The sequence below is a fragment of the Lissotriton vulgaris genome, chromosome 3_2 (genome assembly GCF_964263255.1).
Source record: "Lissotriton vulgaris chromosome 3_2, aLisVul1.2, whole genome shotgun sequence".
In the NCBI taxonomy this organism is placed as follows: Eukaryota; Metazoa; Chordata; class Amphibia; order Caudata; family Salamandridae; genus Lissotriton; species Lissotriton vulgaris.
This window is the reverse complement of record NC_141690.1, coordinates 60,019,596-60,045,784: the sequence shown is the minus strand read 5'-3', so window position 1 is coordinate 60,045,784 and position 26,189 is coordinate 60,019,596. Positions and strand designations below refer to the sequence as shown.

General features: G+C 44.7%; 1 protein-coding gene across 2 annotated transcripts in view; it reads left to right on the top strand.

The window, feature by feature from the left end:
- Positions 1-26,189, top strand: part of TBC1D19 (TBC1 domain family member 19) — a 989,099-nt gene that overhangs the window by 771,028 nt on the left and 191,882 nt on the right. For both annotated transcript variants that reach the window (XM_086964506.1, XM_086964505.1), the window contains one exon: positions 20,455-20,487. In XM_086964506.1, the coding sequence (XP_086820632.1) occupies positions 20,455-20,487 (33 nt within the window). The remainder of the gene's footprint in view (positions 1-20,454; positions 20,488-26,189) is intronic.

Here is a 26,189-nt window from a genome sequence, read left to right as displayed (position 1 = left end):
ATCGCTGATGTTCCGACAACTCCGTCCAACAACCCATCGAATCTAACATTCCCGTACTTTCTTTCCACATACTCAATTCCTTCTCAGTAGCCTCTCCCTGAATCGTTTTCACACTCTCAATCGTGTCTTCACACATTCCAATTTCCCTGACCCAGTTTGCAGGACCTGCCACATACATTCGACTATTGGTGTTTCTAGCTGTAGTTTTCGCTACTTCGTCTGCAAATGCATTTCCACGACCCACATCATCTGTGACTTTCTTATGTGCGCTGCACTTTATGATCGCTATTTGTGTAGGTAAGATAAGTGACTCAAGAAGATCAGTCACTAACTGACCATGCTGAATCTTTGTCCCATGAGAGGTAAAGAATCCTCTCTCCCTCCATAACTTGCAGAAGCTATGCGCAACGCCGAAAGCATGCTGACTATCTGTGTACACATTCACTCTCTTTCCCTTTGACAACACACACGCTCTAGTCAAGACTATCAATTCCGCTGCTTGGGCTGAATTGTGTCCGATACGTGCCGTCTCAACAATTGTGCATAAAGTGGTGACAGCATAGGTAGAAGTAGTCTCTCAGTTTGGAAGCTTAAAACAAGAACTGTCCACCCATAGGATCCCGTCTGGGTCCTTGAGTGGAGTGACTTTTATATCAATCCTACCCTTCGTTTCCTCTTCCGTCCGAAGAAAACAATCATGCTTTTCCTGATCGTCTTTCTCATCTGGGAGTGGCAACAGTGTAGCTGGATTTAACGTGTTACATCTTTTGTTATGTACATGACTCGCTAGAAATGTCAGCTCGTAACCAGACAAACGAGCACTCGTGAGATGTTGCATCTTGGTTCTATTCAGCAAGGTATCCACTGCATGTGGAACCATAACAATAAGTGTGTTATCCAACACTAATCTGGCAGACTGTCTAATAGAAATTGCCGCAGCTGCCGTAGCTCTGAGACAACTGGGCAAAGCTTTTGCTACCGGGTCTAGTGTAGCAGAGAAATAGGCGGACGGCCTCTGCTTATCTCCGAATTGCTGTGTCAAAACTGACAACGCGCAACCCTCTCTCTCGTGAACGTACAATGTAAAGGACTTACTATTTTCTGGGGTACCCAACACTGGAGCAGAACACAGGGCAGTACGTAATTCAACAACACTTTTCTGACATTCATCCGTCCAAGGGAGCGGATGGGGCGTATCTTTCAACGTTAGTGCTACCAATCGTTTTGCCAAAAGTGAAAAATTGGGAATCCATTGTCGACAGTAGGAAGTGATACCCAAAAAGGCACGCACTTCTCTCTGTGTGGTAGGTACAGACATCTGTGAAATAGCGTGAATACGTTCTGGGGTCAATCGCCTTCCCTCCTTCGACAAGAGATGACCTAAATAGGTCACTTCTTGGCGGGCATGTTGCAGCTTAGAGGGTGACACCTTTTGATTCAAAGCAGACAAATGATGCAACAATGCAACAGTCACACTTTGACACACATCTTCCGTATCAGCAGCCACCAGCAAATCATCCATATACTGAATAAGCGTAGCACCTGGAAGCAAAGAAAAAGTATCAAGTTGAGACTTAAGAGCTTTACTATAGATGGAGGGACTCTCACAGTAGCCTTGAGGAGCTCTTTTAAATCGGAAACTTCGGCCACCTAGAGAGAAACCAAGATGTCCCTACTTTCTTCAGCAATAGGAATACTAAAGAAAGCATTTTTCAAATCAATCACTGAAAACCAAGCTGCCGAAGCAGGAATCATGGTCAACAAAGCCATAATGTCCGGAACAACAGGGAACTGTGGCACAACTATTTTATTGACCTCTCTCAGGTCAATAACAAATCGATAGACAGGAGGCTGTGAGGGATCCGTTCTCTTAAGGATCGGAAGAACAGGACTGTTACAAACATTGCCTCTCGTTTCTTCGACCACACCTTTCTGAATAAAATCATCAACAATAGCCAACAGTGCTCTCTCTCCATCACTAGAAATGCGATATTGAGGAATGCGTGGCATTCTAACATTCTCTTCAACTGTGACAACATAAGGTGGGATCGCAAGATGACCCACGTCATTCGGGCCCGTGGCCCAAAGACATTCCGGGAGAGAATGCAACTCGGGTGGAAACTTGTCTCGGGACAAATACATGGAAGACGTCAATTTCTTTCCCAACGTAAGAATCACACCAGAAGGAGAACAATACAATGTTGCATGCAGTCTTTTCAACAAATCCAGACCCAGCAAATTTTCACTGCAACCAGCTGTCAAAATAAGTGAAGCATCCAAATCATAAGGACCAATGGAAACAGGCAAGGGGCAAGAGACCGGATTACGGACAGGGGCGCCAGAAAATCCCACAGAGGTATTCATTAAGCCAGACAAAGGTGCCCCAGGGAGTTTAGAATGAATGATAGAACTTCTCATCGCACCAGTATCTAAAAGAAACGGTTCTGAAACACCCATAGTATTGACATTGACGTACGGCCCATTTTGATCTACTGGAATCGACACAACTCCCTTACTTTGTCCATTGCTATCCTATTCAATCTGAAAATCGTCAGCCCTATCTTCAATGTGATAATCATCATTGTAATACTGTGTGGACGGAACTGTCTGTTGATCAAAGTAATTCGAGGTAGATGGAGGAAAAGAACGCTGCTCCTGAGAGGACGCACCACGTCCTCTACCTCTAGATCCTGCCTGAGAATTACCACGACCTCGGGGAGCGGACATGCCATTATTACGCTGTAATAAAACCGGGCAATTATTCTTGAAAGTTCCTTCTTCCCTGCAATATGCACATTGATTAGGACCTAACGAAGGTCGCGGCGTAAAATACTCGGGCTTCTGCAGCAATCTCTGAAACTGTGGAGGCTGCTGAAACTGGGAAGGTTGCTGATGCTGATTCGAGCGAGGCGGATACGCCTGCTGCAAAAGAACCTTCGTTTTCAAATCTCTGTTTTTCTTTTCTTGTTTCTCCTTCTCCTCCTTATCTCTATTCTCGTAATACTTTGCAGTAGCCAATATTTTAGCAGGGCAAGAGACAGCCCATGCGCTTTCGGAGCTCTTTAACTCGGGAAGCAAATTATATACAAACTTGTCCACAAACAATCGCTGACCACCCTCTATACTCAAATCCTGACCACTGTGGTCAATAAACGTCTCTTCGAAGCGAGTGAAGAAATCCAAGACACTTCTCATCTTTCTTTTGCTTGCATGCAGCCAGCTTATCCCAATTTACTCGCACCGCAGGCATCATTGTCTTCATCAATTTAATTATTCTACCTGGAATAGCCGTAATCAAATCCTCGGGTTTCGCACCATCCACCTGATTCGCATCCGCAGCTCTAATAGCAGCCCAATCACCACCTACTTCAGCCTCATGATTTTCCTTACGAATCCGTGCCCATATACCTTGCGGAACAACATTTCCAAATAACATATCAATGTCGGCCAAATTCATAATACAGGCGTCAACTGTTTGGGACAATTCTTTGTAATATCCTGCAGGATTTGTACGGGGGTCCAGAAGAGTTTGTTTAAGAGCCAATACTTCAGACCTTTTCCAGGGTTCGTGGACCCATATACGCTGGAAATGAGCAGCGACAGGAGGTGGACCATTCACCGCTTCTCTCCATACAGGAGGAACCTCACGCATTGGATAATTCTTACTACCTTGTTTATTGGCGGGATCAGCCTCGGAAAAGGACAGGGACAAGAACATCGTTCGAAACGCAATGAGTCTATTCACTGCCTCTTCAACTCGAGATCCTACAATAAAACCCTTATCAAAATCAGCTTGTAATTTCAGTAGTTCCGAAGGAACTGTATCCGACTCCATATCTTCCCAACCTCTAATAAGAGTTTGACACATAACATTGAAAACATATCTCTGCGTGGGTTTCCCCATTGATAGAAACAACTCATGATATCTTCGATACTATATTCTAGTCCATGCTCAATCCATTTACGAGCGAGAGAACCCAACACTACTTTCTCGTCCGTAAGAAGAAGTTGACAACGAGATTGTATTTAGAGAAAGCTGGAGACAGGTTTAAAGACCCAAGAAGAGAAGAAAAGAAACTTGAAACAGCTTCTGCTACCCTCCTCTGCGAAGTAGGAGAATCTCTCAAAAGAATAGGAGGCATAACAGATGTAGAAGGCATCGGAGACTGGAACGTAGCTGACTGAAGAGTAAGAGCGGAAGAAGGTGGGAGCTGAATTACAGACTGTAAGGATGGGGCAGAAGCAGGCAGAGAAGCATTAATAGGCTGAGCCGGTTGCTGAACAATCGGCAATTGAGCAACCACTTGTTGAGCGATGGGAGGGGGTAACGGGGGTGCATTAGCATTTTGGGCATAGGGCAGAGGTGAATTCAATAAACAAGACATTAGGGCATCTTCTTCTAATTCCTTATTTTTATCTGAAGAGGAAGTAGGCAGCATCGGATAGCATCTATCTATAACCATACGATGTTGTCTCTCTAGTACCTCCTTCGCACCATCTACTTCATTATTTTTAAACTGCTGGCCAGCCTGTAAAATCGTGTACACATGAAGGTATTGGATCCTACTACTAATCAGCCTGGATCTCAACAATTGAAAAACAGAACGAAATAGCTGATCAGGATTATTTCAAGAGAATTCAAGGTCCACACAGCCAGACCGTACTGCGTGGCCAATGGTTTTATATTCCAAACAAATTTATTGTCATTTAGAATCAATTTGCATTAGTTCATCAGAAACATGACATCAAGGGGACTTTCTATCTAAACAGTCAGTTCAAAAACATACAAGAATATGTACAATATATACAAGTATACAGATATTTAAGGTGAATACTCAAGATTAAGTGACACCAACAAAAACACTTGAAACAAATTACATTGCAAAGTAATTACAACATGAACAACCTTTACAGAAAAAGCACCATTTATAAGTGGAGATAACCAGTCCTTTAGCTAGAAAACCAGTGGACAGGCGGATCTAGGATGGATTTGCCTGCCTGTCTCACAGCACCTGTGGTAGGATATTTTATAGATTGACAGCAAGGGCCCACACAAGTGGTATTAGTTAGTCCCTAGCTGCACCCGTCTTTCTTGACACAGGCTGGGGTCAACGCGTTTCGAACCGTGATAAGAATGGGTTCTCCTCAAGACAGGGACTGGGTAAAAGTTTACCTGAAAAAAGAATTAGGGGGTGGTGTCAAAAACTATATATATTGTTTGTATTGTCATACTAAGAGAGTACTCTCTGTCTCTCTACCCAGAGGTAAAAAGAAATTTACCTTATCAGCCAGCTCAGGGGCTGCACGAGGGAAAGTAGGTAAGTTTTCTGAAAAGGCAAGAGTGAAGGCATTCAGAGCTGTAGGGTACATGATTGGAATGCAAGCACAGACACGGAAGTGGGGAAAAAACCAAATACCTGTATGCAGTAGCAACGGTGTCTGGATACAGAGCGCCCAGGACGCGGTGCGCAATTCAAGGGGCAATACACATGGTCGTTTTCTTTTTTTGAGAAGGCTGGGTGCCAAAACAGAGAAAAGAAGGACAACACTTTGAGGGGCAGTTGGAGTGTGGCAAGTAAAGTTTACAGTAAAGTTTATAGTACAGAGAGTCATGTATAGCACGAGCAGGACGTTTCCTACCTTCACCCAAATTGTACTCTTATAAGAACGGCCAAGCCGCGGAGAAATCCGGGCAGCGGGGCGGGAATCAAACTGCTGCGTACCACTGTGGAAAAGCGGAGACGAACACGGAACAATTAGGACGCGTTTAACATATTGCGCCTGTGGGCAGAGAAATCAGGGCAGCAGGGATGCTACTTACTTAGAGTTCTCGGGGAGAGAGTCTATTCTTAGTCGCTTCTGGAAACAAAGTCACAGAATGAGCCTCTCGCTCGTAGATCAGACGAGATACTGACTGGAGGGCGTGACAATGGAAGAGGGACTAAGTGTCAGTCCAGAGATTCATGGTACTCGTAGTTCCATATAACCGGTAAGTAGAGAAATGGAGGCGCGAGGGAGTTACTAAATGACAGAATCGTGTCTGAATCACGATTTGACTTCTTCGTCAAAGTGGGCACGTCTGTGGAAAGAGTTACACACAACATCACAGAGCATCAACATATATCCAGAGCTTGAACAATTATAACATAGAATCCAAATTGTACCGGGAACATGAACCTGTATCTGAAACTTGCAACATATTAGAACATGGAGTCCTTTTCATAAGTCACCCATTTCGTGTTGGTCTCACCCAGAACTATTAATGTGAGCCGTGATTGTGCCCTGCAGTAAAATCCTGTGTTATAAGACATATCCCTGGTTACAAAGCACTATGCTGCCAGTACCCATTAGAGGTATTGCTCAAAATATTACACAAGTCCGATGCCACCTTTAGTTGCGAAATGAAAGTGACAGTAGTACAGGAAAAGAAATATGACACAAAGTTTCCAAAGACGCAGGAGAAAGGAAATTGGTATTTAGGACAACCCTGGTTCACGGAAAGAAATCAGCAGCAGCACAGCTTGAAAACAGAACCTGCCAGAGCAGGCTGGAGAAGATTCTGAAAACAGGCTTCGGTTGGAACTAGAATCCTAAGTTAGAGAGTTCGGACATTTCATTGAAGCCAGAGTTCGATGTATCAAATTTTAGGATAAGATACGCTTCCTTTTGGGAAAGTCGTGTGTCAGGATCTCCACTACCACCTCGAATGACTGCCAGCACAGTCCATCTCATATCATTCACCGAATGTTTATATTGTAAGAAATGAGAGACCAAAGGTGCCGTTAAGTTCTTATTGTTTATTCGGGACCTGTGTTGTATGATTCTTTGACGAACCTCCTGCGTGGTGTTCCCAATATACAACTTTTTACAGGGACATTGAATCGCATACACAGTGTATTTAGTCTTGCAATTGGTATGTTCATCACGGCGCCAGAATTTGTTGCCGTCAGTGAAAAGGGAACCTTCCATTGTGATGTCACAAACAGTGCAAGTCCCACATTTACGATGTCCCTTCACGGGATTGGACCCGAAGATGGTACTTTGGGTATCTCTTTTGGCTGGAGGCCTAGTGGAAGTGATCATCTGGCCTATGCTCCGGTTCTTTTTGAGGGCAAACAATGGTACACCTACGTCTGGTAAGATTTCCTCAACCAGATGCCAGCTCTTCCTGATGATCTTTTGCAACTGGTTGGTATGAGGTCCGAAGGTGGATACACAAACAATCCTTTGGGTCGCTGGTCTTGATCTTTTCTCCAGTAGATGTTCCCTGGGCGTCCATCTAGCTCTTTTCATAGAATGCTTGAGCATCTTGTGAGGGTATCCCCTTTCCTGCAATTTGGCTGCTAGCGCTTGTCCATGAAGATCGAACTGTTGTACTGATGAACAATTCCGCCTAACACGGAGAAATTGTCCGTATGGGAGATTATCCCGCAGACTCCTGGGATGGTAACTCCTGTAGTGGAGTGCATTGTTCTTATCGGTTTTCTTTTGATAGAGAGAGCATGAGAGTTCATCAGTTTTTGCAGAAATCTCCACGTCCAGGAAGGGTAAAGATTTAGAATCATAACTCAGACTGAATTTTATGTCAGGGCTTCTGTTATTGAGCCATACATGAAATTCTTCCAGTAAAGCTGTAGGACCATTCCAGACGCACCAGACATCGTCTATATATCTGAGCCATTGCTCAATATGCTCTTTGTAGGGGTTGTTATTATATATGTATTTCTCCTCGTATTGGCCCATGTAGAGAATAGCCATTTCGGGCGCAAAAGGGCAGCCCATCGCTGAGCCTTTTACTTGTAAGAACATCTCGTCTTCAAATGTAAAAAAATTCTTTTTCAAGGCCAGCGTGGCAAACAAAATGATGAGGTCAGTGGGGACCCTATGTGGACGGGGTCTACTTTCCAAGTATAGTTCGATGACATCTAGGCCGTCTTGTTGGGGTATCTGTGTATACAAGGAACACACATCCCTGGTGGCAAGCAGTTGGGAAGTTAGGTCAAACTTGAGTCCTTCAACTTTATTAATGAAGTCCATGGTGTCCCTCAGGTACGATGGAACTTGGACCACAAGGGGTTTCAAAAATATGTCAACGAATTGTGAGATCGGCTCAAGAACCGAATCACATCCAGACACAATGGGGCGTCCCGGGGGTGTTTTAGAGTCTTTGCGCACTTTCGGGAGAAAGTAAAGATGAGGAATCCGTGGATGTTTCTTCACGAGGTATTCTGATTCCTTTGGTCCCAGTATTCCTGATTCTCTGGCCTCATTTACAAGTTTGATAACTTCATCCAGTATCTGTGCAGTAGGGTCTTGTGTGATACGACGGTACCACTCCTGATTGTAGACATGACTTCGTCCTTTATTTCTGTAGAGGTCCTTAGACCACAGAACCACTGCTCCTCCCTTGTCTGCTGGCCTTATGATCGCCTCCTGTTGACCCTTTAGTTCATGTATGGCTTCTTTTTGTTTTTTAGTGATATTGGCTGGTACAAATGGGCGTTTCTTCTCAAGCGTGTTCAGGGATGACATGACAGAGCGCTCAAAAGCAAGAATGTTCTTAGAGATATTGTAATTGGGGGGACAGAACGTGGACTTGTTCCTCAGGCCTGATGCTTCAGTAAGAACCTGGTCAGGCGAGTCTCTGAAAAACCATCTTAGGCGTATTTTCCTGAAGAATTCCATTACCTCCAATTTGATTCTGGTGAAATCCATAGCAATACCAGGAACAAAAGAGAGCCCTAGTTCCAACACTTTTTTTTCGGCTTGTGATAAAACTTTCCCCGAGATATTTATAATGGCAGATGATTTTACAACTTGTAGTGTCAAGTCAAGTCAAGTCAAAGAATTTATATAGCGCACTACATACCCAGAGGGTCTCAAGGCGCTTAGGGAAGGGTAGAGGATTACTTGTCAAATATCCACGTTTTAAGTTGCTTTCTGAATGCTAGGTGGTTCTGGGTAAGGCGAAGGTAAGTGGGGAGTGAGTTCCATGTTTTAGCAGCCAGGTGTGAGAAGGATCTGCCTCCCATGGTGGTCTTGTTGATGCGAGGAACAGTGGCGAGGGCTTGACTGGAAGAACGTAGTTGGCGGGGGGGGTGTAGAAGGACAGTCGTGAGTTGAGGCATTCTGGTCCGATGTCGTAGAGTGATTTGTGTGCGTGGGTTAGCAGTCGGAAAGTGATCCTCTTATTGACGGGTAGCCAGTGGAGGTCTTTCAGGTGACCAGAGATGTGTTCGTTGCGCGGGATGTCTAATATGATCCTGGCTGAGGCGTTTTGGATTCGTTGTAGTTTCTTCTGGAGTTTAGCGGTAATACCTGCGTAGAGGGTGTTTCCGTAGTCCAATCGGCTCGTGACCAGAGCATGGGTGACAGTTTTTCTGGTTTCGGTGGGGATCCAGCGAAATGTTTTTTTGAGCATGCGAAGAATGTTGAAGCAGGATGAGGATACGGCGCTGACTTGTCTGTTCATTGAGAGTGAAGAATCCAGGATAACGCCTAGGTTCCGTGCGTGGTCTGTCGGGATGGGTGCTTTTCCAAGGGCTTCCGGCCACCAGGAGTCGTCCCATGCAGAGGGGGATGTACCTAAGATGAGGACTTCTGTTTTATCCGAGTTCAGTTTCAGACGGCTGTGTTTCATCCATTCGGCAACTTCTTTCATTCCTTCGTGTAGGTTAGTCTTGGCGGTGCTGGGGTCATTGGTGAGAGAAAGGATTAGTTGAGTGTCATCCGCGTAAGAGATGATGTTGAGGTTGTGTTGGCGTGCGATGGGGCTCATGTATACGTTGAAGAGGGTGGGACTGAGTGAGGATCCTTGTGGTACACCACAGATGACTTCAGTGGCCTCGAACTTGAATGGTGGGAGGCGGACTCTCTGGGTTCTTCCGGTGAGGAACGAGGTGATCCATTCAAGTGCTTTTCCTTGTATTCCGATGTTTCTGAGGCGTTGTAAAAGGGTGCTGTGGCAGACTGTGTCGAATGCTGCAGAGAGGTCGAGGAGGATGAGGGCGACTGTGTCTCCATTGTCCAGTAGAGTTCGAATGTCGTCTGTTGCTGCGATGAGGGCGGTCTCAGTGCTGTGTTTTGCTCGGAAGCCGGATTGTGAGGAGTCGAGGGATTTGTTGGCTTCGAGGAAAGCGGCGAGCTGGTTGTTGACAGCTTTCTCGATTACTTTGGCCGGGAATGGAAGGAGCGAGATGGGGCGGTAGTTTTTGAGTTCGGTGGGGTCAGCTGTGGGTTTTTTCAGAAGGGCGGTGAGTTCAGCGTGTTTCCAGTTTTCCGGGAAGGCGGCGGAGTTGAAGGAGCAGTTGATGACGTCTCGGAGGTGCGGTGCTATGATGGAGTCTGCTTTGTTGAAGATGTGGTGAGGGCATGGGTCTGTGGGGGATCCTGAGTGGATGGAGTTCATCAGGCGGATGGTGTCCTCAGTGGAGATTCGGTTCCAGCCGTTGAGGGTGTTCAAGGGGGGAGAATGTTCAGCATATGGTCGGGTGGGTTGGTCTCCGGGTTGGTTGTCGAAGCTGTTGTGGATGTCTGCTATTTTGTTGTGGAAGAAGGAAGCTAGGGAGTCGCAGAGGGCTTGAGAGGGGGTGATGTCGTTGGAGTTGGCCGAGGGATTGGTGAATTCCTTGACGATGTTGAAAAGTTCCTTGCTGTTGTGGGAGTTGTTGTCAAGTCGATCCTTGAATGCTGTTTTCTTGGCCTTTCGGATTAGTTGGTGGTGTGTGCGGGTGGCGTTTTTGAAGGCGTCCTTGGTGCTAGTGGTTGGGTCTTTTTTCCAGGCCTTTTCAAGGGAGCGGCAGAGTTTCTTGGACTTCTTAAGATCATCGTTGAACCATGAGGCCTTCTTGCTGCCGGGTTTGCTTTGACGTTTTTTCAGTGGTGCTAAGGTGTCGGCGGTGTTGGATAACCATAGGGTGAAGTTGGCGGCGGCTTGGTCTGGGTTGGAAGAGTGGGCTGGGGTGTTTAGAAGGAGCGATGAGGAGATCTGGTCGATGGTGATTTTGTTCCAGTTTCTTTGCAGAGTTGGTTGGGGGTGGTTGATGTGTTTTGGCTTGTTGTAGGTGAAGTGAACGCAGCTGTGGTCAGTCCAGAGGAGATCCGTAGTGTGGCTGAAGGAGACATGATTGCTGGAGGTGAAGATGGGGTCGAGTGTGTGACCTGCGATGTGGGTGGGGGAAGTGACCAGTTGTTTAAGTCCGAGGTTGGCGAGGTTGTCCAAAAGGGTGGTGGTGTTGCGGTCGTTGATCTTTTCAAGGTGAAAGTTGAGGTCTCCCAGTAGGATGTAGTCTTTGGAGGGGAGCGCGTGTGGAGTGATGAAGTCCGTGATGTCTTCACTGAATTTTGCGCGGGGTCCTGGTGGTCTGTAGAGGAGGGTGCCTCTGAGTGTGGTCTTGGGGTCGATGTGGATCTGGAAGTGAAGGTGTTCAGAGTTGGCGAGGTTGGCGTCAGAGCTGGTTGAGATGCGGATTGATTTTTTATGGACGATATCGATTCCTCCTCCTGTGTGGCCGGTACGGTCCTTGCGTGTGATCTTATAATCTTCTGGGATGGCAATGGTGATGCGGGTCGTCATCTCCCACTGGGGTTTGAATCTGGTCCGTTTCTGCTGTTGGCCCTGGCCTAAAAAAGGCCTCTTTGGGGTATTTCTGTTCTGTTGGTTCCTGTTAGACGGACCCTCGCCGGCATCCGAATCCTCCATTGACTCCGAAGAAGATGTCTCGGAGAATGTGGTGAACCATTTCTTTGATCTACCCTGGTTGGTGTTAAGGTATCGTATGGGGTCGGATTTGGAATAGAACTCATCTTTGAGGTATGTCTCAATATTGAAGTTTTTTTGATCCTTCTCGAATTTCGAGGTTTTGAAATTGATTGTGTTATCTCTAAAGGTGACTAATTCCTTATCAATCTTTTCTAGGAGAGCTTTTGCTTCACTCTCAGTGTGATTGTCTTTGATTGCTCGTAGTTGCTCTTCAATTTCCTCCTCCTCCTTTTTCAAGATCCTTTGTGCAGTTTCTACAGTATGCACCATCAGGTCCCTGCTGCATTTAGTACTGATGAAGCTGAATCCTTTTCGGTAGACTGGATCATCCATAAAAATTACGGGTACGTTCTTGATCTGGAGCCCTCAGGGAATAGTACCAGCTCTAAGATTGGCAAGCCTGTAAAATCGACATGTCTTGTGCTTTCTTATCTTTTTTTGCTTGTTTGATTTCTTTCTGTTTGGCTTCTTTACGCCAAAGGCGAAAAGAGTCAAACATTGCCGGCCGGGCTTTTCTTTTAAACAGGATCGTTTCCAAATTATTTAGTATAGCGGGGTCAAAACTACCATTTTGGGGCCATCTCAAAACTCCACTATTCTTCGTGTATCGGACCCATGTTTCGTTAAAGTTAATGGGACCAATGCCATGTTTCGAATAGAGCTCATAAGTGGGAGTTCCAACTGGAGGGCGACAGTCAGGGCAGCAGTCGTCAGCAGCCGTCGGAGAGGAGTACCCGCACGGTCAAAGACCTTCTGTCCACTTCCGACATACAGGGGTCGATCACGTGGAGCACTTCCTCAGGAATTTTCTTGCAGGGCTCCTCACGACCCTCGGGCTCAACCGCTACCGCTGAAGTCGCCCCATGTTGGGCGCCAGTTGGAGAACTGCAGCCTTAAGGCCCGGCGGCGCAGGGTACACCTAAAATCCCCGGGATTCACCTGCCTTGTCAGAAACAGAGACACAGACTCTTCGTCTGGCGTAGAAGATAGTATTTATTAGCTGCAGCTAGTACAGTGGTCTTAGAAGTCATTGGTACAACGAGGTTCAAAAGAGACTGCCACTTAACTCCGTGGCGCACAGGTTTATATATGATACAATACAATGCAAAATGCAATCACACAAGCGCATGAGCTATAGGCAAACGTTTCAAACAATGTTTTAAGACTAAAGCAACTCAAGTTTCCCGGTTTCGTTTGTCACTCGACCCCTTAAGTAAATTACAAATGAATCCACACAGTGCGATTTACAAGTAGAGAAAACACTGCTGCGTGTTGTAGAAGGACAGTCGTGAAACAGGAGAATGCATGAGACATGTAGCGAAGGACAGCAGATAAGATAACCTAAAGGAAACAATGTTGTGAACCAACAAATAGTCCGGACGGGGATTAATCAGCTCAGACAGGAATTAGTGTACTCGGCCAGACCCTGACACTCGTTAGTAAACATAAACAAAGAAGCCACCTGACACGCAAAGGCAGAAACGACAAAAACATCGCGTTCGCCAAGCTGCCTGAGTGAGTGAAACATGAAATGGTGGCGATCACAAAATGGAGGCTGAGCACGAACGAATTCGTAATTTACAGAACCTCAGGTGTTATGAAGTGCCACCACCCTCGCGGGCACCTAAGCCAACATTCAGTTATTCCTGGACCTGCCCTCAGGCTTGCGGTGTCTCAGCCAATCCTGGCGCTGCTTGCAGCACCAGGATTGCCTAAGAGCAGAGTGAGTCACCGCCCATTATGAGACCATGGGGCTGCTCTGTGAAGCACCCTTGGGTCCCTCTTTCGCCAGTCACTCTGCGGGAAGGTGGTGTGCTACGCATGTTCGGGCTTCTCATAAAAATGACCAGCCCAAAAGCGGACATGTGCTCTAGTGGTGCCAGGCTGCGGCGCTGAGTCAGTCACTTAAGCTGCCGCAGCCCTACCCCTCCGCCGTCCGTGTCTGACTGCTTGCCTCGAGTCGGGCGTCCATCACAAGACTTTGTTTTTCATTTATATTTACTTAAGGAAGTTGGTGGTGGTGACGGTGACGGTCGGTGGGGCAACGCCCCCAATGTACACACCGCCGCTGTGAGTAATACCGCATACAAAGGGATTTTGTGTCAGACTACTTCGGTCATTGCTGCATTGGAGTTTATTCCTCCCCCACTGTGGCATCGAAGGGCCTGACCCCAGGTCAGGCAGAGTGGTATATCAGTGGGAGACACAGCTTCATCAATGACACGTTTTAGGCGCAGTGGCAGTGTGCCCTTTAAGGCCAAACGTGTTTCCAAGCACAATTACTGGCAATCTTCGATTCAGGGCAATGGGGGGAGAATGAATCGGCCCTCCACAGCGGTCGACACGTAGGCAGGGTAGTTATATGTTGTAGTAGCCCACAAGACAGCCATTCAATATTTTGGCTTGCGAGCCAATGTGAATGACGGCATTTCGCCTGATATGTTTGCTTCCACATCCTAAAGGGATAGTCACTAACCACAAAGGAGTGTGCATCAGTGTTTGAACTGCTGCTCTAACCACCCCCTGTGCTCGCAGCTTTCCCCCTCATGCGTGTTGGACACTAGGTTGTTTTCAAGGGTGAGTCACCTGCTGCCTCCTGAGGTGTTTTCAGGCACTTCGTTTTCTATACAGCAGCCCTGGCCTCTGTTTTGCACCAGCGTCGTCTTCAGAGATTCACTGCGCCTTGTTCCTGTTCTAGCCGACTGCACCGTGCTGGCAGGCGAATCATCAGCTCCATTACTACCACCACTACTTTTATCACCACACCACCATCACAGCGACCATTATTTCTAGCACCATTAGCACCACCAATACCATGACTACCGTTACCACCTGAGCCATAACCAGCACCACTATTACCACCAGCGTGACTACATTGGCATTAGCACCACCACCATTATCAGCACCCGAATACCATCACCGCATTACAGAGCCCACCGTTGCCACCAATACCCACACTACAGGTATCACCAGTACCTTCACTATTATTACCCCCTCCATTTCCACCACCATTGTCAGTGTCATGAGCACCACCACTATTACCAACATCAGCACCAGTATCCACCACCAATGTCACTACCACTATCAGAATTACCATCAACGACACAATATTATAATTTGCTTTGGGGCCCTGGAACATTGACAGTGTAGTTTGAATGTTTGTGTGTGTCTGGCATATGTGTGAAAGACCTTGTGTCTGTGTTATCAACAACAACATTGGCCTAAACTAATTGGATTTGTCGGTGCTTATTTCACAATGAATCACATTCATTTAGAGACAGCTTCAGCCCTCTGCCAGAGCTCCTGATGAACAGAATAATACACAGAGAGGCCATTCAGGCCAGTCATCAGTTGCCATTAGTTGTGTGCCCCAGTCCTCAACAGCCATTTCTTGATGAGTGTCACTCACATAGTGAATCAGTTTACAGGATCATATTCACTTTATTACCATACTGTTGGCTGTTAGGTGTATTAGTCAACCTGAACAATGCTTCTGTTGTAATGCAGGGATGATAAAGTGTGTGTTCACTGCAATAGAGATGCACCCCTTTAGCATGCTCACCACCCTACAGCTGCCCATTTTGCCCTTTTCCATACTCATACTTCTACATACTTCTACACTGACTATTAGCCCTGTCCCCACTTCTCCTCCCACCCCTCTGCTTACTCCTAACCTTACCCCACCTCTATCATTATTAATATCCATACACCTATGCTTTCTTTTGAATTCATACTTCTACATATACACTTATTCGAATTCTTTACTCTTACATTTACTCCGTTTCTACTTCTACTCATGTGAGATTAATTTTTCCACTTGGGCGTTATGTTATTTTCAACATTCCCCCCAGTAGCAGCATTAGTGGTTGGAGCGGTATTGTGATATCTGTTAATGGACCTAATGTCAGATAGAATTTCACACCAGAATTTTTGGATATGGACATAAGACCATCATTTATACACATATACTGCTTACCCTGCATCCCTATTGTGTGTTAGAACTTCCAAACATTGCCTTTAGCTGCGTAGAGGAAAGGTACCATCTGGTCAAGAGTTTATACGCATTTACCTTATGTCGCGTGCTTCTGGATGGTTGAGATACTCTCTTCCGGATCAGATTGTAGACCATCTTTCTCAGCTTAGAGTATGCTTATATGTAGATCGTGGTTTAAACTCTAAGATGTAGCTGGAGAACCATACAATGCCTTTAGGTTGTTGAGTGGTGAAATAGGGCTTCTATATGTGATTTATTTCTATTTACCTTAGCTTGCGCACCTCGTCTTTTAACCCAGTGAATCATCTAAGATAACCAACAGTCATCTCCCTGACCCAGGCCTAGGTTGTCTTTGGTTGCTTCCTTAGAGAGAAAGACTCCAACTTCGAAGAAATCACTCAGTAGGGGTGATCTTTTTTCATCCCTTCTACTAAATCCCGGGTGCGTTAGGCCAGGGAATCCTGGGTTATAAAGCAGTGATGTCAGTGGCAATGGATAAGTGCTGGAGCCTTTTTTCCTCACTATTTGTTGCCAATAATTTAAGAGGTTTGACTTTTTGTCAGCATTGTGTGTGCTTTTGCATACTCTCTAGCCGAGAGTCAAAGCAAATTCTGAAGTGGGATGATCATTCGATGTATTAAATTGAGGAATTTTACTATGGCTTTTCAAAACTCACCCGAAACTGGAAAATCTGGGGCAAAAACACTAGCAAGAGTTAGCTTTACTGCCTCTCTGCTGGTATAATGACTGAAAACAGCACTTGTAACCTGGGAAATCTCAGCGGATGCTGATCTTGCGTTTGGGCATTAGGATGTGTTTTGAGAAAAGGGGGCTATTGATAATAAAGTCATGCCCACAGCAATATCAATGAATAATATTACTGTTTGTGTGCTGCACAAATACTTGACACATTGCCTCTAAGTTTAGCCTAAAGAATGACTGATTGACGGAATACTGAAACGACGTGAAACATTCACCCCCAGTACAGAAACCTGGGCAAAAATCCATCGTTCTTGACACATTGCGCCTCCCTAGTTTAGACCCAGTCCTATACAAATTAGTCTTGACCGTGCTCCTCATGGGAGCAGTCCAGCCCGAACTGCCAGGCCAGGTCTTCCCTGGACCGGAAATAAGCATCTTTGGACCAGTGTCAGGGTATCACCCCTCATCAACCAGGCTAGCTTGACTCCAGTGGCATGGTGAGCACGTTTACTCACCTGCATTGGTTCCCAAAGGGATGATTTCTGCTGAAAATCCTTAAACCTCTGTTCTCTTCCGGGCTATCAACTTGTCCAGATAGTGGGTTAGTTGTTTGTAGTACTTGTCCTCAACCTCCTCTCCTGCCCTGGAGTTGACACATTTTTTCCAGCCACTTTACTGCTCTTTCCAAGGAGCTTGGGGACCGGAAAAAAAGTAAAACCCCACTAATTCCAGTTACAACTCACTACTCCCCCTTTTCTAATCCATTATTATCATCCTCTTCCTACTCAAAACACTGCTAAACACACAAGAACTCGAGAGCACAAATGTAACATAACTAATCCATAAAGAAAAAAACCCACATATTATTAAACTACAAACAATTGAACTCTGATCTTGGGCTCTGAATTAGCATTGTCCTCGTCCCAAAGTGATTTTTTCGCAACTTGCCAGAGGTAGTAAGCACTATATGAATACATTTGCAATTACAATTACTTTCCACCTACTGTTATTCCTATTCACTCCTGCTGTTACTTCTACTTACATTTACTCTTCTACGCTAACTCCAACTCGTTTTTACTCTTCTATGCTTACTTCTTTTTACTTCTCCTAATTCAAAATACTGATACCATGACTCATACTTTTCTTCCAATATGTCCCCTAGTTCTCCCTACTCCTACACCTATTGCCTCTACTCTTCCTTGCTTACTTCTACTTCCTTCTGTTCGTAAATACTGATGCCATGACTCCTATATTTCCTCCTATTTATTTCTGCTCTTACTCCTTTATACACCTAAGTAACCCCAACTTTTACTTGTACTTGCACTTCGTCATGCCTACTGCTACCGCTACTCTTGCTCATACCTGCTCCATTTGTTCTTCAATTAATCTCATATTCTGCTCTTTCTATCTTACCCTCTGCCTAACTCATCTTCATTTGCATCTCCCTTTGTCTTATAGTATTTCTACTTACTGTTTTTGTCCCATCTACTCTACTAATCCACCTAAACCTACCCCCACTTCTACTTCTCTACAATCTGCCATACACTTTTCTCCCCCAGTAATGCTTCCTTCTGCATTTACTTTAATCTTCACCTCAATCGATTCCTTACCACAGTCAATCAACTCTGTATTGCTCTGAAGTCAGAATTGGCAGCAGTATTATCTCCAGTGATTTCTTCAGATGATTTGCCGCTGCTTTATGTATTAACACATTTACATACCAAGACAATTTATTCTTAATAATTTTAGTCATTCAACTCTGTGTACCTCACCTTTAACTCATTACATAACTATGACACTCGCAAGTTAATCTTAACAATGTGCCCACATCTGGCCACTTCTCTATTCCTACCTGCTGGTACTCCAGCACTGTTATCTTTGCCTCAGAGGTTTTCACTGTTGGAACAGGGTAGCATGGCTCCGGGTACAAAGGCTAAATCTTGAAGGCAATTATGTTGTGCTTGCACCACACACACTACAACACCCCAGCGCAGACCCACCAAAAATGACACCACACCGTAGTAGTTAAGTTGGAAATGATGTATCTTTATCTCTTTATTTGTAAGAAAAACGGAAAAATTGAATTGAAGGTTCCAATGCTTATTAGATTAACTCGTTGGACATTTCACCTTTATATCTCAATGCATTTACTAAACAGTGCTTTACAATTTTCCACAATAGCCAATACAGTAGATTTTAGATACACTTAGCGCTAAACCACACAGGTCCTATCTTCTTGCATAACATCCTCATCTGGCATGAACCAACCAGACATCTTCGCTCCTCAGGAGCCAAACGCTTGGGGGTGCCAAAAATTCGAACTTCACTTTGGGGTGGCCGAAGTTTTTGCTTTGGCACCTCTAAACTTTGAAACTCTCTTCCGAGTGAGCTCATAAGTGCAAGCTCACTCGCCTCCTTCAGAAAAGGATTGAAAACCTGGCTGTTCCAGAACTAGACGTGATAGCAAGTTCACTTCTGTCCACAGCGCCAAGACACCTCCGGGTATATGTGCGCTTTACAAATTACAGTAACATTAACATTAACATAAAACTCCACAGGCAAGCTAGGGACGTAGTCATGCGTACATTTAAGTCAATGTAATCTTTGTGGAGCTAGGTAAATTGTATGTAGTACACATTTCCCATGTAAAACATGCAGATTTTTAATTGGACAGTTGGGGTTGTTTATAAACCTTTTTATGCCGTCACAGAGTTTGGGGGGCTTCTCTAAACCTCTGGTAGTCTTTCTATGTCAGTAAACCTTAAAATGGAAATGTCTTACTAGTTCTTAGTTTGATATTTTACCATCTCTAAAATGTTTCTGACTTGCTCATAATCAGTGATGTGAAAGTGAAAGACGGATATGGCAGCCTTCTTTTGAGTAAAATCCTGTGTCACTCTCTGCCGTTGTATATGAGATTTATTGAAAGAAACACTGGGGTAGCAGTGACATTTCCATGTGAGCATATTTAGTATTAGAAACTAATATGCAGGCTTTATAAGGTGCTAGTTTGTAGATTTTCTAAAAGTTTTAGTTTGAAGCGTCCTACACCGAGAACTGGTGGTAGATTCACTTTAGTCAAGGGTAGTAGTAATTTCACCTTTTTAGGTCAAGCCTGGGCAGTGCAAGCACTGCTCTGCAAGGCATAGTGTATTCAGGTAGGGACTCAAAGCTCTGCCCACTCTCCCCCCATATTTTACATTGGCTTGTGTCATTGTCCACTGTAAACGGTGACTGTTCATTGGTCAGAAGGCTTAGTAGTCCCTCCTTATTACCGCCTTGTCTCATTTTGTAACCTCCCATGGCGACACCCTTACTCTGTAGGCTTTAGTTACAGCCTCCAAGCAGGCAGGATACGCTCTCTCCTAACGCTTTATTTTTTATTTTATTGCATGGGCGCTGGCATTTGGCATGCAATAGATCTTGCATTTGTGAGAGTTTAAGCTATTGGCATTGTAAATGACATGCCTTTTATTTATCTGTTTTAAAAACAACGCATAAATAAAAGGCATTGCCATTTACAATGCCAATAGCTCAAACTCTCGTAAATGTGAGACGTATTGCATTGCAAATGCTTGTTTAGGATGGGGAAGAGAACATCCTTAAAAAGCAAGGCCTATCAAAAACTGGGTTTCTCTTTGTGAAAATCATGTTCCTGCTAGAAAAAAATAAATTACCATTGGAAATGCACTTTTGTATTACATGTCTTCATGGAGAAATATACACCTACACCTTTTATTTGTAAACATTAATTTCCTTATTTAAATGAATGCCTATGCCAGTTCTAATAGGAATCTGCGACAGAGAGAAATGTATTCCAAAAGCATGCATAGGCTGTGCTGTAATCAGAATGACTGTAAAATATATTAATATGGCACAAATAAAAATCAATAGTTAAACAACCTAACTGTGCATAAAAACATTTACGCATGTTTTATTTATTTTTAATAACAATACAATGCTGATAACTTTGAAAACAACTCTTCTTTTGATTTAGGTGTGATCCCCTTCCATGGATTTTCTATGTATGGTAGGTGACATTAAATTATCTCATTGGTATTGATATGTTTGTGACAAAGCGTTTTTCAAAAGCTTGGTTTAATTGTTTACTATTCCCTCTCTCCCAGTTCCCGGGACCCAACTTTAGGCTGTTTCACTAGCTGCCTCCACATTTTGAACCTTTCTTTTGTTCTCTGAAATGGTTCTGTCCACCCTATGGCCAGTGCGGGATGCTTGGCTTTCTCTTTGGACATAGAAATAAAAAATGTAATTGATTAAATATTAATACATAGAATTTTTATGTGGAACTTTATACATCTAATTTTGTCAGAAGTGAAATAGTCGTATTAGATAGTTAGAAGAAGAGTGCTATTGGAGTTATGTTACTACATTAAAAAAGCCCTCATTAATAAACTCCTTTGTTGTTTTTTTCCTATGGATGTGTTTTTAAAAAATGTTATTGTGTGTTACCAAACTTGAACTGTCTATAGATTTGGGACATTCCCAGCTGCCAGAACGCAGGGACTAACTAAAGTTTTGGACAGGTGAGGTTTTCAAGACTTTTGTCAAGGATATGTGTTTGGCATGATCTGAAACATGACATCACTGTAGCAAGTTTCAGAGTGTAGGTGCCTTGCCAACGAAGTGGCCGTCGCTATATTCAATATGCCTGGGTTTTGGCCTGACGGGCTGGTAGAACAGTGTGGGCCAAAAAGGCCTGGTGATGGACCATGGGGGATACATATGATGGTGTGAAGGGGCAGACCATGGGGGATATATATGATGGTGTGTCCCTGAGTAAGTCCATGTATTTTAATTTTATTTATTTATTTTAAAGGTTTTCTATAGCGCGAACAAGACCCTTACGGGTGTCAGAGTGCTTCACAAGTGGAGTAGTTAGACAAACATAGTAATTTGAGATAAAGACATATGTTACAACTGGATTGTTCCAGGAATCCGAGATAATGTTCACGTGAATTTCGTCCTGAGTAGGGATTTTACTTCTTTTTTGAAGGATGCAGATGATGGTTTGCTCCTGGTTTCTGGGGTAGCGCATTCCAAATGCTTGTAGCAATTCCACAGAAAGCGCGATTATATGTTTTCTTCTTAGCAAATCTTTGAGGCTTCAGAAGAAGGTTGTTGCCGCTCCTAGAGGACCTGTTCCCAGAGCTCAATTTTCTGGACCAGTTAACTTGGGGTGTTGTGGTGTAGAGCTTTGTGTGTCATGCAGGCCATTTTTAGTTGGATTCTTGCTTCGAAGGGTAGCCAGTTGAGCGTTTTGAAGTCGGGGGAGATGTGGTAATGTCTTTGGGAACCTGTGATGAGTCTGGCCGCTGAGTTAAGTGATGCTCTAAGCAGAGCAGTAGACGATCTAGGGAGTCCACTACATGTTGCACTACTATATTCTAGTCTGGGAAGTACTAATGCTTGGACTGCCAGTTTGAAGTCATTTGCTGGTAGGAAAGGTTTTAGTTTTCTCAGGGTGTGCATCTGAAAGTTTGCTCCTTTTGCTGCAGCACTGATATGTTTTTGCATGTTTAGGCTGCTGTCTAGAGTTACTCCCAGTGATTTTGCTGAGTCGATTAAAAGAGGTTGGCAGTTAAGCGCTGAAAGTTGTTTAAGCCATTCTTGATTGATGTCTATTTGGTTAGGGGGGGGGGTGATTAGTAGGAATTAGGTTTTGAGGGAATTAACTTTGAGGTGGTTATCAGTCAACCAAGACTGAGTTTTTTGTAGAGTTGAGTTGAGAGCCTTGATGTCGCCCGGTGAGTTTATCTTTAAATAAAGTTGTGTGTCGTCAGCGTACATGTGAAAGTGTTAATTAGATGAATTGAGGATTTCCTTAAGAGGTTCCATGATTAAGTTGAACAGTGTAGGTGAAAGGGAGGAGCCCTACGGCACTCCTAATGTGACTGGGACGGTCCTGGACAGGGATTGGTTGACCATGAACCTTTGGGATCTATTACGGAGGAAAGAGGTAAACCAGTTTAGAACGGTGTCGAAAGATGACGATAAGTCAAGTGGGATAAGTAGGCAGGCTACGTTCTGATCTAGTAATTTTAAAGCGTCATCTACTATGTGGGTCATGGCCGACTTCGTACTATGCCCCGCACGGAAGCCAGATTTAAATTTATTGAGCAGGTGGAAGTTGAAGATGTTGAGAGAAGATTTTTCAAGGAGTTTCGCCAGAGTGGGATGTTGGAAATCGGTCTGTAGTTATTTAGGTCTGTGGGGTCTGCCGTAGTTTTTTTCAGGATGGGGGAAACTTGTCCCGATTTGAGAATATCCGGAATAACTCCTTGGACTAAGGAGGCATTGAGGATCTTTGTCCAAAGTGGCACTAGCATTGGTATGAGATCTTTGAGGTAGTTAGCAGGGAGGGGGTCAGAGAAGTGGTTGGAGGGGTTCAAGGACGTTAGCGCTTTTAGGATTGTTTCTTCGCTGTAAGTTGTAAAGGAGGCCCTAGAGGCTTTGTTTTTGAGGGCGAGCTTGGTTGTGCAGGTGCTTGGGGTTATTGGGGTGATCTTCTGCAAGTCGATCTGAGTTAATGAGGCCTTAAGTAGATCTGTTTTCAGGAGTTCCAACTTTCTCGTGAAGAAGGAAGAAAATTCTTAGTAGCTGGGAGGGGAGCATTGACCATCTTGGGGAGGGTGAGCTACGCCATGAGATTGATTTTTAACTAGTTCAAAGAGCTTCTTGGGTCGGTTTTTGGCTTGCTTTGGCTGATTATTGAAAAAGTGTGCTTTTGAGTGCCTGATCTTTCGATAGTACGAGTTTCTGGAGGATCTGAGCAGTTTAAGGTGGTCAATGGATGTGATGACCTCCATCTCTGTCCAACTGATCTTAAGGCTCGTATCTCCTGGTTGAGTCTACCATCATACCAAGGTTTAGAGTCTTCTGTAGAGAGCCTCTTCAGTTGTAGAGGCGCGGTAGTATCTAGGATTGTAGTCATGGAGTTAAAGTAGTACTGTGTTAAAGCTTGCAACTCCGTAATGTCTTCCGGGGGAAGCAGGAGACTGACATTTGCGGATGAGGATAAGTCTGTGAGGGGGCTTTTTAGGTTTCTCTTCCATACTTTGGGTCTTGTTGGTTGTGCTGAGCATAGTTTAACTGGTACATTATTGGAGAAGGTGATGGAGTGGTGATCAGACCAATCACACAGGAGGATTGCGTTAAGCTGAATGGCTTCTGGGTTGGCGATCACCAAGTCGAGATTTGACCCTTTGACATGTGTGGGGCTATTGCAGATTTGGGTACGGTCAAGGTCGGACAGGAATGTTTTGAAACTATTAGCTGCTGGGTCCTTAGGGTCGTTACAATGGAGATTGAAATCTCCAAGGAATATTTGGATTTTACGATGATCCGAATGTGTGGTCAGAATATCCATGAATTGCTCAATGAAGGTGAGGTTATCGCCTGGTGGGTGATAAAAAGTATGCAGTGAACAAATTGGTATGTTATTACTAGTGATATCTAAGCGAAGATATTCACATGAGGAGAGATCTAGTGAGGGTGAGCGATTCACTGTGAGGTTGTTCCGGTAGATGCAAGCAATACCGCCACCTGCTCTAATGGGTCTGTCTAGTCTAGTGATGTCGTAATTAGGGGGGAACAGTATGTCAAGGATCGGGCTGGACAATTCATTTAGCCATGTTTCAGTAAGGATTAGGAGGTCAGGTTCGTGAGTGAGAATAAGGTCAGCAATGTCAACAGCATGTGCTCAGGCTGATCTGCAGTTTAGTAGAATGCATTTGAGACACTGCTTGAGGTCGTTGGAGATGTCAGTGTTAATGGAACTTGCATAAGATTCTACATGATTATACCTCTGGTGTTGTGATTAAGGAGTCTATGTGTACTGAGATGTATGGTTTCGATTAGAGACAACTGTGGATGGGTTGGGCTGATGGGGTGGATCCTAGGAAAGGAGGAGGGAGTGTATATCCTTGGCGGATAAGTTATTCTTCCTGCGGATTGGACGGGTTGTGGAATTGCAGTTAGGAACTGTTCTCCATCTTGGGGGGAGGGGGGGCTGATGAGGGGAAAGACGTGGCAACTCGTACTGGGGTGTGGGGCTGTTGCTGTGGGGCACCCTGCTCTTATCACCCGTGTGTCGTCTGATCATGGGTTGCAGCCTTTACAGGTCCCATAACTTTTGGAGGTCATCTTTAATATATTGTAGTGACAGTAGGATTTCATCGAACCTGGGGTCCAGTGTGGGCGGTTTAGTCATTGTGATGTCTAAGCGAGTGGGGGCGTGGGGCGGTTTAGGATGCGGATTCGAGGGTGAGGTGGGGTGAGGCGGAGGTAATGTCAATGGTGTGGTGTCAGAGGATCGGCTAACTCTTGGCGTCAGGGTTGGCGTATGCACGTAAAGTTCAAAGGTGAATGCCCAGGGGGGATGTTGGCGTGGACATGGGGGGTTATGTGCATGGGGGGCTGTATGGAGGTGATGTATGCATTGTGGAGGTGGTTCTCAGGAGCTATTATCTCTCCTGGCGTCGGGGTTGGAGTGTTGAAGGATGGGTTTGTAGGTGAATGTCCGGGGGGATGTCGGGGTGGACATGTTGAGCGTTATGGAGTTAGTAGTGTCTGTGGCGGGAGGAGAGGAACTAAGGACTTTGTCTTTGATGAGAGGGAAGATGTTGTCGAGTAAGATTACATTTTGGTCAGAGGATTGCAAGAGAATGATGCCAGTGTGATAAATGGAGTACGTGGCTGAAGCCCTGAAAAACGGGGAGGGGATGATAGAGATCTTGAGACTGTGTGCTGTTTTTTTGGACAAGGAGACTGAGAACAAGGCGTAAACTGCTTTCCTTCATTTGGCTCTTCTCTTTGTGTAACAAATATTGTTGTTGGTCAAAGGGCCCTTGTTTAAAGAGTGGAAGGTGTCTGATATTGGGGTCTCAGGGTATGTTTTTAGCAGCGAGTGTTTAAAATGATTGGCAGCTTTTTTAGAGAGTTGACCTGATCGTTCCATCCTGTTACTGACACAAGAGAGAGGGATAGATGGGTATGGGGGGAGCACTGCCGACTTATTTATTTATTTAATTTTTTGACTGCTCGGGAGTAACCTTTCCTATGAGCACTGAGACCAGTTTAAAATGGCCGCCTGATTTGCAGAGGGAATCTTGAGTTCCTCATTGTAGTCCTATCACTCTTTCACTAAGTGGGATAGTATTGTGGGGAAATTTAAGTTAATAAAGGTGATGGGTTGAATGGTAGGATCGACGAGAGCCAATGTAGGTGGTGGCCTCAGGACTAGTCAATAGGCTCAATAATAAACAAGCTTTTACAAGTGTGGTAGGTTTCGCCTTGCCCAACTCTCTCTTCGAAACTTGGGCAATGGCAATGCAGCTGTTTTGAGTTTTGAAAAGGTTAGCTGAGCATGTATCGTAATATACACTTCACATGCTCCCCCTTACTGGGTTGTGTCTTCACTGATTGTATCTGAAATTAATATAGTCAGAATTGAAATTCAAATTGAATGCAAAGTCAAATTGGCACCATCACAACATGGCTTTCCATAGGGAATACCAGGATTGGGCCAGTGCCACTATGTTTCTAGGAATTACTGCCTTTGGTCCAGAGACAGCATCTTGACAGGCAGTACCTCCATCATATGTGAATTAGCATTTTGCCAGTGATTAACACCCTTGTGCCAGGGCCAGCATGTTTTCAGAGATTACCTCCATAATACTAGGGCAAGAATGATGCCAAGGATTGCCAATACTG